General features: G+C 44.8%; 1 protein-coding gene across 2 annotated transcripts in view; it reads right to left on the bottom strand.

Moving 5' to 3' along the window:
• Positions 1-12,499, bottom strand: part of QRICH1 (glutamine rich 1) — a 23,621-nt gene extending 11,122 nt beyond the window's left edge. Inside the window, exons 1-3 of one of the 2 annotated variants that reach the window (XM_027713890.2) lie at positions 12,405-12,482; positions 11,340-11,400; positions 7,439-7,768 (exon numbers count right to left, since the gene is read on the bottom strand). In XM_027713890.2, the coding sequence (XP_027569691.1) occupies positions 7,439-7,747 (309 nt within the window). In that variant the 5' untranslated portion in view covers positions 7,748-7,768; positions 11,340-11,400; positions 12,405-12,482. Of the gene's footprint in view, positions 1-7,438; positions 7,769-11,339; positions 11,401-12,404 lie in introns of both variants that reach the window. The other variant, XM_027713891.2, reaches the window with a different exon arrangement.

Genomic DNA, 12,499 nt, shown 5'->3' with positions numbered 1-12,499 from the left:
AAACTTCAGAAGTATTTTTTTGGCAATTATAATTAAAATCAATCTTTTTTTTCATTATTTACTTATTCCATTTAATACCATTTATTGTCCAAACTACTCAGTTGTATTTTCTAGCTCATGCACTTACACAATGAATAACACACACAAACATGTGGACTTGATTCCAAACCAGTTCCTTTCATTTTAGGGAAAAAAAAATAAATCACACCCTCTCACATCAATGGTCATTTGTCCAAGGTCTGTCACAATATCTAGCAGCAGCCCAGGGGTAGACTCAAAGCCAGGAGTCAGAGGTGAGATGCTTCACATCTCAAGCCCCAAAACCAGCTCCGTTTGTATCTTCACTCCCGGGGTGCTGAGGTCTGAGCTCTGCTCTCCTTTCCAGACACTTCTCCACTGCCTCACATTTACACAGATGCTTCGTCACATCTGCCTTGTCCTAGAAGTGATATCCCAGGTTCCCATGATCATCTGCTTCTCCAGGCTTCATTAACACCTTATCTTAAGGCAGGAAATTAATTACTCAACACCTCTCTCCAGAGCCAACACGGACTTATTTAGTTGCAAAACTGTATCTTCCTACTCACGCTCTCTCACCTTTTTCTACCTCACTCCCTGGAGCTGGGCAGGCTAACACGGCATTTGCACAGAGATGCCACACTAGTCAACCTGACAATACTAAAAAGAACTACCATGCACATCTGCACTGCACAGAATCTCACTTCCCAACATCACTTCTAAGAAGTCTTGAAAAATGTTAAGGACTCATTTACAGCCAATTAAAGAGCTGCTAAGGAAAAAAGTGAGGTTGAAAAATGCACCACTTGCGAGCCAGTTTTATAAGTCACCTCCTGTTAAGAATTAATTTATTTCCAGGAAGAATAGGGTACAGTTCCTTCTGGGAACTATGTGCAGTATACTGTAATCCTGATGACGTGGACTATCTATAATAATTTCCTGCAAGGTAACAAGAAACACGTAACCTTATGTCAGCATGACAGTTTAAAAAGCTGCATCAATGAGTGATCTGATCAGGCACTCAATTGAAAAAGAAAAGTCATCTATGGGATGTTTCCTCCATTCTGTTTGATATCATACTGCCTTGCATCATGAGTACTGCCTTGGGCAAACAGGCCCAAGCATGGATCCCAGGTAAGAGTTCAGTTTAAGAAAGTCATATGCAATCATATCCCTAAGGCAAGTATTCTCTAAAATATTCCATTTAAAAAAAAATCACTAATACAGTCCTTAGGATTAACTTAAGTCCTTGTTCAAAAGATTACCTGGGAGGCAAAGGTCAAAGACTGCACAAACTAAATGCATTACTGCACTGATTTATTTTCAGTTTCAAACCAGAAACACTTGCTTTATCTGCTAGGATTCAAAATCACAGAAACAGGTAAACACATCATTTGCCCTGTGCTTCTGCAATGTTTTCAGAATTTGCACAGGTTGACTGAGAGCACCTTAAAAGTACCCCCACCTTCTTTCCGTACACAATTTTATATTACAGTTCCTGTTAGTGCCGTAACATATATAAAGGAAATAATTTTTTTTATGCTAGCAGTAAGAATTCAAAGTCTGCTCCTGCACCGAAACAATTTTATCACAAGTGCAATTAGAAAGGTAATGGAATAGGTGAAAGCAAGAGGCATCATCAGTAAGAGGCCTGGTCTAAGAACAAATGTGACAAGAGAGCATTTGCTCCCTTCTGCTTTTGTAGAAGAGATCGTTTCAGTTTGAAGGGACTTACACGGATCATCTTGTCCAACTGCCTGGTTGCTCCAGGGCTGACTATAAGCTACAGCTCTGTTGTTAAGGGCCCTGTCTAAATGCCTCTTAAATAAGGACGGGTCTAGGACAACAACCACCTCCCGGAAGCCTCTTCCAGTGTTTGACCATTCTCTTGGTAAAGAAATGCTTCCTAATGTCCAGCCTAAACCTCCCCTGGCACAGATTTGAACAATTAACCATTTCAGAGCCTGAGCCTAGAAAGTCACAGGCAACTTCCCTCACTTTCAGTAGCTGAGCAGTCATGCCCTGGGGCCCTATGATAGTCCTCAGGACTAAATCCTATCGCCTACAACTGGGATGTCTTGCTATTGCTTTAGGGCCAACCCTGTTATTGTTAACACCCAAAGAATGAGTCCAGACTCAAACAAGATGAAGAAGTCAGACTCTAGAATCACTTGAAGTTCTCCACGCTGCAAACTGCAGACATCATGCTTCTGATGAGACTCTGCTCCTATTTAAAAGAATACTGGAGTTCTACCTACCATGCATTACACATCCCCTGTGAATTACATCCATTTTTAACAACTGTATCTTGCAGTAAATCCCTCCTTATGTTCAAGTAGGTTGTACCCAGGAGTGCTAAAAGCATTAATTTCAATTTTACAGGCTTCACCCAGTCTGAGATCAGAGCTTCTTACATTGACCTCATTGTCCTTTTTTTCCTCAGATAGCAAGTTAGACAAAGAATTACACTAAACTTCAGCAGCAGATGATTTTTTTAAAAGACTCTGTACAAAGAGGAATGTTTTAAATTTACAGGCCAAGACCAACAGGGAGGACCTTAAATCTTCACTTTATGCTGAAGATTAAAGCAAAACCGTTATGCTCAGAATTCCTGGGTTATACTGGTGCAAGACAGGAACATACCAAGTTACCAGTACTGAAAAACTACTTATTGCCAGAAGTCTGGATCCAGCAGCATGAAAAGAATCACTTCCCAGCAGACTACCATCACACAGAAATGCCTTTTCACCATAAAGTAACTAGAAGCTGGATCGAATACTAGCTGACTAGAGAATCAAAAGCATTAGAAATCAGCTCTGTATTGTAACAGGAAGGCAGCACTAAATTTTTAAGATTTCCTTAAAGGAAATTTACTGTCACATTAAGATCAAAAACATATTCTGTCCTCAACTGAGCACATGCAAAGAGTCAATAAGTAACTCCACGAGCATGAGAACAGCTGAAGCCTGGTTGCCAAAACTTTTTTTCCTCATGGTTGATAGACAAACTTTCAAGTAGGATTCATAACACATCTGCCCTGTGCAGATTCTCTGCCCAAAAAGGAATCAAACTGCAGAACTGCAGTTCTGAAACAATTGAGATTTCCTTTGCTTGGTAATTCTTTCATCTGTGGACTGACTGGATAACCTAACTCCAAATGAGCACATACCAACCCTTTCCTGCATGGATTTTCTGATATCTAGCTTGCCCTGGAGCACCTGACATGCTCTTAAATGCCTCTTTTCACAAAGAGATCTTGGTTTCTGAGGCTACATTTACAGTAGAAAGTGGTAGTACACACCAAGAACAGACCTCAGAGCAAGACTGAAGACATATTAACAATGTCCACACTATACATTCCAGAAGACTATTTCAAATTTAGGTCTAGTCTTGCCCACTAGCCAAGCTTGACAAACAAACGTCGAGACACGAGATGGTATCTTCCAGCTTAGTTTCAACTGGAAGGAACTCAAAGTGACAGGCTCCAAATGTACAAGAGGTAAGAAGGGGCAGGTGGCCAACTTGCTATGAGAAGCATGCTCCAAATCCCCCCCAGAAGTAATGTGGGTGCATCTCAAACTTCCCAAATGAAGTCAAACACTTGGACAAAAAGTTATGAGAGCGTGAGAAGAGCAATCTCAATTTTTTTAGCCCAATTTAAGGACAGAAGGCCTAAAACACACTTTCTTCAACAACAGTCCTAAGCTAAAGAGAGTTCAGCACTAAAAACTAACACTGTAACAAAGAAATCCTTCTAATATTACAAAGAAATCCTTCTAATATTACACCAGAAAGTGTATGTGCAAGTACAAAACAGATTTAAAGTATAGAGTAAGTGAAAAGACTGATCAGTGAAGTAGCAGGAAATGTTGGAACTTGTTATTTAACTACTTTACAGGAAGTCCTTTGCTATCTAAGTAAACAAGGTCTACAGGAAGGGTACAAGCTAGCTTTTCAGAACAACTGCCAGATAGATTTTTCACTCCAGATTTTTCCTCTGCTCATTCATCAATATCAGAGAGAATTCCATCAGCCAAATTGGGGGTGTTTGAACAGTTACAATATCACGATTATGCTGTCAAGCTGTACACTGGGGAGGGATTTAGGCCTAAGACAGTTAAAACAAATGAACCAAGAACCTCTCCAACAGAAGCCTGCTCCCATATACAAGTAGGTGCTACCTTGAAAACACCACTCTTGACTATAACCACTCTTTGAAGTGTCCCACTCAGCCCAAGCAAATGCTAATTAATACCTGATGCTACACTAAAAACATACTGGCATGTTTTTCAAACATAAACAAATAGGAACCCTACCTCCAAGTCTTAACTGAAAGGTATTTTACGTAGGCATTTAATCATTCCCTATACAATTCTGTGATTTGTTCACCTGTACCATCCTCCCCTCAAGCCCTGGCCAAGAAACTCTTGCCACCCAGACATCAGCCTGTTCATAAAAAGCTGAAACTGAGGATCTTCCCCATATGCTTCCCAAGCAAAGATGCTTTCTGCCCTCTGATATTACTTCAGTTAAACCTTCTCATGGAAGAGGCACAAGAGGTTCACTGACCTCTGCAGAAACACCACATTCAGTAAGCAAGTCAGCGCTGACACCTCTTCCCCCTGGCATCATCAATTCGTGGCCTCAACGCACAGGACCAACAAGCAACAATCTCATCAAAGGCAGGGCTGATAAAACTCTTACCTAACTGGAGCAAAACACAGCCCTTCCCAGCCACCCCCTGATGCAGCACAGGTTATGACAACTTGACATATTAAACTATTTCTTAAGATCACTAATGGCACCGCTGTGGTACTGGGTGTGGAAGGAGCTCCAGGACACTTGAACTGTAGCACTGACTAGTGTATATAACCCAACAGTTGCATCCACTCAGCCTTCAAAATAAACATTTGGCAACACTCTGTTGAACCTTTTAGGCAAGAAAATCTTGAGGTGGCAACTTCTTCAAACAGGAAATTTATTTTGCCAGGATAAATAAAAGCAGCAAGCAGTCAAACACTGTCTTTGATTGTCCACAGCAAGTAAAACCTAGGATGAAACCTGAGCACTGTCTCTCACTAGGATCATAAGGTTGTCATTAGCACTTGCGACCGTGAGGTCATCTGACTGGTCGTATTATTAGCCACCTTTAGCAGCACGGTCACACTGCCAGACATAAGCACAGTCATTCAAAGGGTCTTCCACTGATCTGCAATTGGATTAGCAAGAACTAAACAGATTATCAAGTCAAGTACTGGGATGACACAAGTTTAATCAAAAGCTAAGAGGCTTCGGCAGATGACCAAAATTTGTCATAATACAACACAAGCAGTATTTTAGCAGAGGGAGCCAGCTGGACCAGGTGTACTGCTCTACAGGAACTGTCACTCCCCAGAGCTACAACAAAATCCAGCTTTATTCAGACCCTGTGCTCTGCCACTGCTGCCACAGTGACAGTCCAAAGACAAGTGAACACTAAATCATGGGTTTAACGTAAATCATGTCTCAGTAACAAATCCTGATAGACAGAAAAACACTCTTGTAAGGGGGTAAAGACATTCTTCTCCACTCTATTCTTGCAGAAAAACTTCAAGATAATTCTGAGCTAGCTGCTCAAATACACCTGAGTCCAACTGCCCTGCTAATGCACAAAAGCTGCAGCCATATCTAGTACCAGATGTGCCACAAAGTGTTCTGGGGGGTTGTAACACCCTGAAGTGAGCAGCGGGGTAGGCAACACAAACACTAATTATGATCTGTACTGACAGATGGGAAAGCGGACATCTAAAAGCAGAGGCACATCAAAACCAAGTAGGAGATAGTAGACAACATTCTTTAGGAAAAATTGCTGAAATCTTGACTTTCATCAGAATTTTTTCACATTCAGGGTACAGGCCATTCAGTTTAAAAATCAGGAACAGGTGCTGGCAGCAACTCTATGCTTATTTCCAAGAAGGCCAGGTTATTTTTCTCTGGAGCATATGATATATGACCTCCCTCTCTACCTCTGTTACTAGAACACTTGCAAGGGTCAAGCCTGAATTTTGAGTAGTTCTGAAAGGAGGCAGCAGCAGGAAAAAAATGAGGGGAAACAGAAAAGAGGTTCCTTTTGACTTTTACAATTGGTTTGGGGGCCTTCCACATCTTCAAGGTTGAGGCACTCAAAAGCCAACCCTCCTAGTTCTTCCACTGAAAAACAAAACTTCTTCCAGAAAACATAGTAGCTGGCAGAACCAAAACCACTCTTGATCAGTTTTAATAGCCTCATGCAGAGATCCAAGTCATGCCTGCAAGACTAGAGGCTTTTGTTGTTCAAAAGCCTTTCAAGACAAGTTACTGTAGGGCAACAGGTTACAAAAGTTCCAGTTAAGCATTCATTTACTCAGTAGAGAGTAACTGGAGATGAGTTACCAGTGAAGGAGGTAAGTTTGTCTTTGCTGTAGGATAAAAGCACACAAGTGAGCTGTTAGCACAAGTCTACTGCACTGCACCAAGTTCACACTACCTTATCTCCAGTCATTTGTGACTCCATACCCTCATTTGTTGTAAAAGAAGAGCTCACAGCTTTACATTCTGCTACAGAGGGCAGAAGTGTATCCAAATTACAGCTGTAGACAGAGTTCAGCTGTTTGGAGATATATCATAAGAAAACCTTAGTTCTGCCACCTACGAACTCTTCAAATTACAAAATGTGTCTGATGACAAAAGCAGTTATCTTAAGTTATACATGTGGAGTTTTTTCCCCTCTGGTGTTGGATTTTCTCATTTAATATTTAATAAAATACCTAATGTAATACCTGCTAAAAAATGTAATTAAGACAACTCCCTCCACTGTGCAAAAGGATGATCTACCTTGATGCATGTGCATATATGGAGTTCCTTTCCTGAAGCGTATCATCCCCTGGTTCATATCCTAAGTTTACTCCCTTGCATTTCCCCCTCATTTAAAAGCCAGTTCAAGAAGGACAACTTTTAGAATGTTCAAGTAAAACCACTTAAAAATAACTGATTTCATAAAAAGAAAAAAATCCTGAAGGCAAGTTAGATCCCATGGCCACCCTGAACAACCAGATAGTCAGACAGGCAGAGGAGGGTGGTATTTATAGCAGCTTCACAGCACAAGGCTTCGGGAGTTGTGTACACGCCAGAACTGCCGACCATTTCTCCAATCGGTGACACCACTCCATTGCTATGTACGCCGCTCCTCCTACAGCGGGGCACGAGGGAGGCACAGTCGAGAGAGAAATTTACTACCACATTCCTTAAATGAAAGGAAAATAGTGCTATCCTATATAAAGTTAATTGGTCCTGCCTCTTAAGTACTTGTCTGAGGCTTCAGGTTAGGCAGCAGCTGGCTCTGAACACTACTCCATGGGTTAGCAAGTCATATATACATTTAGAGATGATTTCGGACACTTACCTGGACTTGCTGGGGTTGCTGAACCTGTATCTGCTGCTCTGGCTGAGTTTGCTGCTGGATACTGGTTGTCACAGGACAAGCAAGTTCAAGCAAAGACCCAGCCACCTCTGTGCTGTCCGTGTAAATGCAGTTGCCACCCTGCTGATACACCATTGTGGTGGTGGCCGTCTGCTGAAACTCCTGCAGAGCTTCTGGCCCCTTGGAAGCCAGGGAGTCTAAAAACTCCTTCATCCTGTGCTGGGGGATCGTTCGTGCCTTCACACGGATGTATTCTTCAAAGGAAATGGTGTTCTCCAGAGAATTATTCATATTGCAAGGTCCTCAGGGTTCCTTTAAGGAAAGAGAAAGTAAAAGTCTTAACTACAGCACTCCATTGACACAAGGATATTCCTAACTCCAGTAACTAATTTCTCATCGCAAGTACTGTATGAAAACTGGCAAACATGCACAGCCAGATGCCCAAGACAGATGCTTTAGTTTTATGAGGCATCTTGTGCTACTACACATTTCTCAGATTAACCCTTGGCAGCTCAGGGGAGTCTGAACGATACCCAGGTGGGACTGCAGAACTATTCATGGAGCTCACTGCCTTGTAAACTCTCCCAGCTCTGTACCTCACCCAGACCAGGCGAGTCCCGTACCACACAAATCCAGTCGCACATTCCATTTGTTTGCAGCATGCACTATTAGCAACAGAGGCTCAGAAATCAATATCTGTGGCCCTGCTTTGCAGCCACAGAGGTGGAGAACCGAGCAGTATGTTCTATCCGGCCATGCAGTGCTATTCTAGGCAGCTAATGGAAAGCACAAGGGAAGAGCAACAGATGCAGCATTCAGCCCATCGCTGTTAGGACTAGGGCAGCCTTATCGATTTGAACAGAGCAAGCAAAGGAGAGTGCTGGAATCAAGAGATTCCTCATATAGGGAACTACACACACAGAGAAGCAGAGCTCTGGAAATGACAAAGGCAAAGGCAACAGCATCATCAGTTCTTGATCTCCTTTTAATATGGGAAGAGGTTAACATGAAACATGCCATGTATGAAGACAAAAGAGACAGAAGTAGTAATCAGATGACCAAGGAGGAAGTGAAAGCAAAGAAAAAACCACCACCACCAAAAATGACTCCACCTGAGAACGTCAGACAGCTCTAGGGTATACTCTGACAGCATTCTTCTCTTATTGACTTATCTTGTTTAAACCCACAAATTGTTTTTGCAGTGAGTATACTGGTTGTTTCTAAGGCACTAATTAGCCTTGATAAAGCATAAATAGATTTGAGCTAAAACATCATCAGATACTGAGACAGTTGGGAAAAGAAGTGAAACAGCACAAGATTAGGACTAGTAGAGGTGATTCAGCACTACTAGATCAAGCTGCATAAAGGAGGAAAAATGGACAGACATAGCTGTGTACATTATGACAGTAGTTCTAAAGAGAACAGGTACAAAAGCAGAACTTTATGTATCCTTTTACCATGATTTAACAAAGCAGAACCAAGACAGAGATACATGGTTGAACGTAAGACTGCCAAAGCCTGTGTGGAAATGAGAGTTAGCTCTAGGCTTTCCCTGGCACTCAAGCAGACTGCACAAGTCCAGCTTCAATCATCATCAAAACCTGGGAGAGCTGGAGCAAATACTAACCCCTTTCTGTATTATGTGTCAGCAGTCCAAACTCATGGCAGTTTTTGTTTACATGGAGGTTCATGGCTAGTGCATTGGACCAGCCTCACAGGAGAAAAGAATTAATATCAAAGGTAAGGGGAACACACATGAGGCAACTTACGTTCTAGCTATAGTTTCTGGACTCACTAAGCTACATTTGTTGCTGTATGAGATTACTACAGAAAATATTCTTAAAATACGCAGAAATGTTTAGTAAAAAGCACCAGTTAACAGTGTTCCCTTAGCAAATCCAACAGCTCTGTAAATATCAGCATACAGAAGTTCCTGTAGAGCCCACAGCTGGACAGAAAAACAACTCTCCTGCCTTTAAAAGACACTGGTCTGACACATTTTCAAGGCAACTCTGTGTGACAGAGCCAGTAAGACTGTTCGCTCCTCCAGGAGTACTAAGTATTAAGAGTACTTTACACCACTATAGGACACGTTAATCTTTTCCCAAGTGTGAAACCAAGGGAGAACAACATTGTTAATGCATCTGCAATGACTCAGACAAGACCCACACCAAGTCTTGTGAATGTGTTTTGCATCTAACTGTGAGATGCTGTTACACGCTCTGAGGCTGGAAAACAGATTTTGAGTGATTAACTTGTCCCAATTTTTTACTTGGAACTTGCAAGCACTTGACTTCAATATTTCAGCGAGGCTTTCAGAATAGCATCATCATTTTCCATGTCCACCCTGAGGAGCACCAGCAGACACAGCTTTGAGAGGGAAGACTCTTCTGAGAAATAAGCCTCAAGGATGCCACGCTGGGAGCCCAGATGTGAACATCACAGGTGCTGTTTGAGATCACAGGCTCTCTGGCAGCCAGCTGCTGCTGAATAGGATGGGCTCACCTCTCCCAGGTCCTGCCTTCTTCCTTGCTCCTGTATTGGTGCTTATTATGTTATAACAGCTCAGGGGATAGCTATCCACCTTCTGTTAATCTTATCAAAAGAAGAGAGGGGAGAGGTCAGCAGGGCCGCTGTTTCCAACGACAGCTATCCATTATCCCTCACTTATGCTTTTGGAAGTCCAACCCTTCTGTCACAAGCTGCTCACGGGTCCATCATTCTCCTGCATAGCAGAGACCAGAAGCCACAAGAAACCCAGAAGCACAAGCAGCAAGCCCAAAGATCAAGGAGAGGTCCACCACCAAATCATCACCTACCTCTTCTAACCACCAGGAAGCAGAACAAACAGCATAAATTTCTTAGATACAAATCCTCAACCCTGCTCAGCTGCTCCATCTTAATTAGTTCTTGTTAGCATCAAAATCAAGAGCCTACTAGGTCAGTCTTCCCCTACTAGTAAATCTTCCTCTGTCACAAGGAATCTTTCTTTTCCTCTCTCCTAGCATGCAAAAAAAATCTTCCTTTATATGTGCTTTAAGTTACCACACTGAGAGCCACTAATACCTCAACCAGTGAGACTCCCACCTGAGTCCCTGCAGCGCTCCAAGTTCGAGGCATGGACCAGAGCCTCACTGCAACACGAGGCATCTGCTCCTGCCCATGAACAGCAGCGGGACCTTCCCTGGGTTTTCTCCACAGCTCTCCCACTCTGGCAATCAGATGGGAGTTACAGGCCCGGCAGGTAACAGTGCAGCTGGACTAAGCTTCTCTCAGGGTCAGTTACATCAGTTTTAAGGCTGCTTGGGGTTATTTAACTAAAAGCACTGAACCACTCAAAACTGCACTTCACAAAACTCTACACAGCAGCAGAGGTACCAGGTCTGGAGGAAGACTGAGGAAAGTAACACTGCACTCCCAGAAATTTTACTTATTAAAACTAAACCCACCTTATTTATGACATTTACAGCATTTATGACAGAAAATCTCTGTAAGGCTCCACTGTGCATTCAACAGACTTTTGTAGGGCAACATATGCAGCTTGTTGCTGCAGTTGTCACTTTTACTGTTAGTTATTAAAACACACTAATTTGTGCATTCCATTTATCCCACAGCCACACACTGGAAACTGCAAACGCCTCAGCAGATCTCAGCAGCATGTTTTTAATACTGCATTTTTAAATAAAAAAGAGCATCAAGGAAATAAGTTTCTCCAATAAAGGAAGGTAACTTCTCTCTGTGCAGCATAACTGCATTTTTTTCAGGAAATAAGTTCAAGAAACTCTTTGAAGATCATGAGCACATACGGTTAGTTGATAAAACTTAGATTGAGGTTACTGAAAACACACACACAACTTGCAGCATGTGGACAATCTGGACTCACCAGTCACCATGTTGCATGTATTTCTGCTGCTCTTGTCCTGAGCTCTTAGACTTGTAACGTTCTGGAGAAGACAGAACAAAGAAGCCCTTTCCATCCCCAGTTCCTCTTTCTTTATTAAAGCCATTTTATTTTTAATATGTATTCCATTAAGAAAAAAAAAATAATCAGGAAAGAAAGATATGATCATCCACGCAGCTAGTAGCTCCTGCTAAGGAATTGCAAGATGCCCAATTCCTAACCATCGTGGTGAGCGTTACTGGGAACGAGTGTGTGAGCACATCTGTCACAGGGCGCCGTGCGGCGACAGGCGCAGCACGGCCGTGACACCGGAGTTACTGGCAGACAGAACTTAGAACAAGGCAGCAGCAGTGACCGTATCCAGAGCCCCTCCTGCTCCCCCCGCAGGTGTTGCCGGCGCTGCCCCGAGGCTCGGGACAGACGGGAACGCCACGGGCCGCTCCGCCACCCAGCCCGGATGAGCGAAGCTCCGCATTCAGCCCATGAAGCATTGGCCGCGGCTCCGCCGCTGCCCTGCCCGGGCGGGGGATACGGAGCTCACGGGCCTTTCCCCGCCCGCGGGGACCCGGCGCTGCCCGGGCCACTCCCGCCGCCTTTGTTTCCCGGCGGGGCGGCCGGGCCGGGTCCGCGGGCGGCGCCGCGACACCGCCCCCCCCCCTCCCCCCGCCGGCAGGAGCCATGTCGGGGGCTCGACGGGGACGGAGCCGCGCACAGGCCGCGCCTTCCGGTGCCGCGCTGACCGGGGGGCAGGATGAGGGGGGGCGGAGGGAACGGGCCCGGTGCGGGGGGGGACACATGGAGACAGGAGCAGGGACCGCGCCCCGCGCGCGCGTGGCCGAGCCGCGCGCGCCCCCGCGGGCCGGGGAAGCGCGCGCGCGGCAGGCGGGGCCGCCCCCTCCCCCTTCCCGCCGGGCCCGCGCCGCCCCCGGAACCGCCGCCACCTCCCCCACGCACCAGACGGGAGGCCCCGCCCGACCTCGCCGCCGCCGCGCGCCCCCCCAGCCCGCCGGCCCAGCTGCGCCGCGGCGCGACCCGGCCCCGCCTCACCCCGGCCCCGCCGCCGCCGCCGCCTCGGCCCTGAGTCTTTTCCCCTCACAGCTCCCTGGGCGCCATCTTACATTCAACCCCCCGCAGCCAATCAG

The sequence above is a fragment of the Pipra filicauda genome, unplaced genomic scaffold (assembly GCF_003945595.2).
Source record: "Pipra filicauda isolate LSUMZ 115617 unplaced genomic scaffold, ASM394559v2 scaffold318_size846807_pilon, whole genome shotgun sequence".
Taxonomy (NCBI): Eukaryota; Metazoa; Chordata; class Aves; order Passeriformes; family Pipridae; genus Pipra; species Pipra filicauda.
The sequence above is the reverse complement of the archived record's forward strand: the minus strand, read 5'-3'. Positions and strand labels throughout refer to the sequence as shown.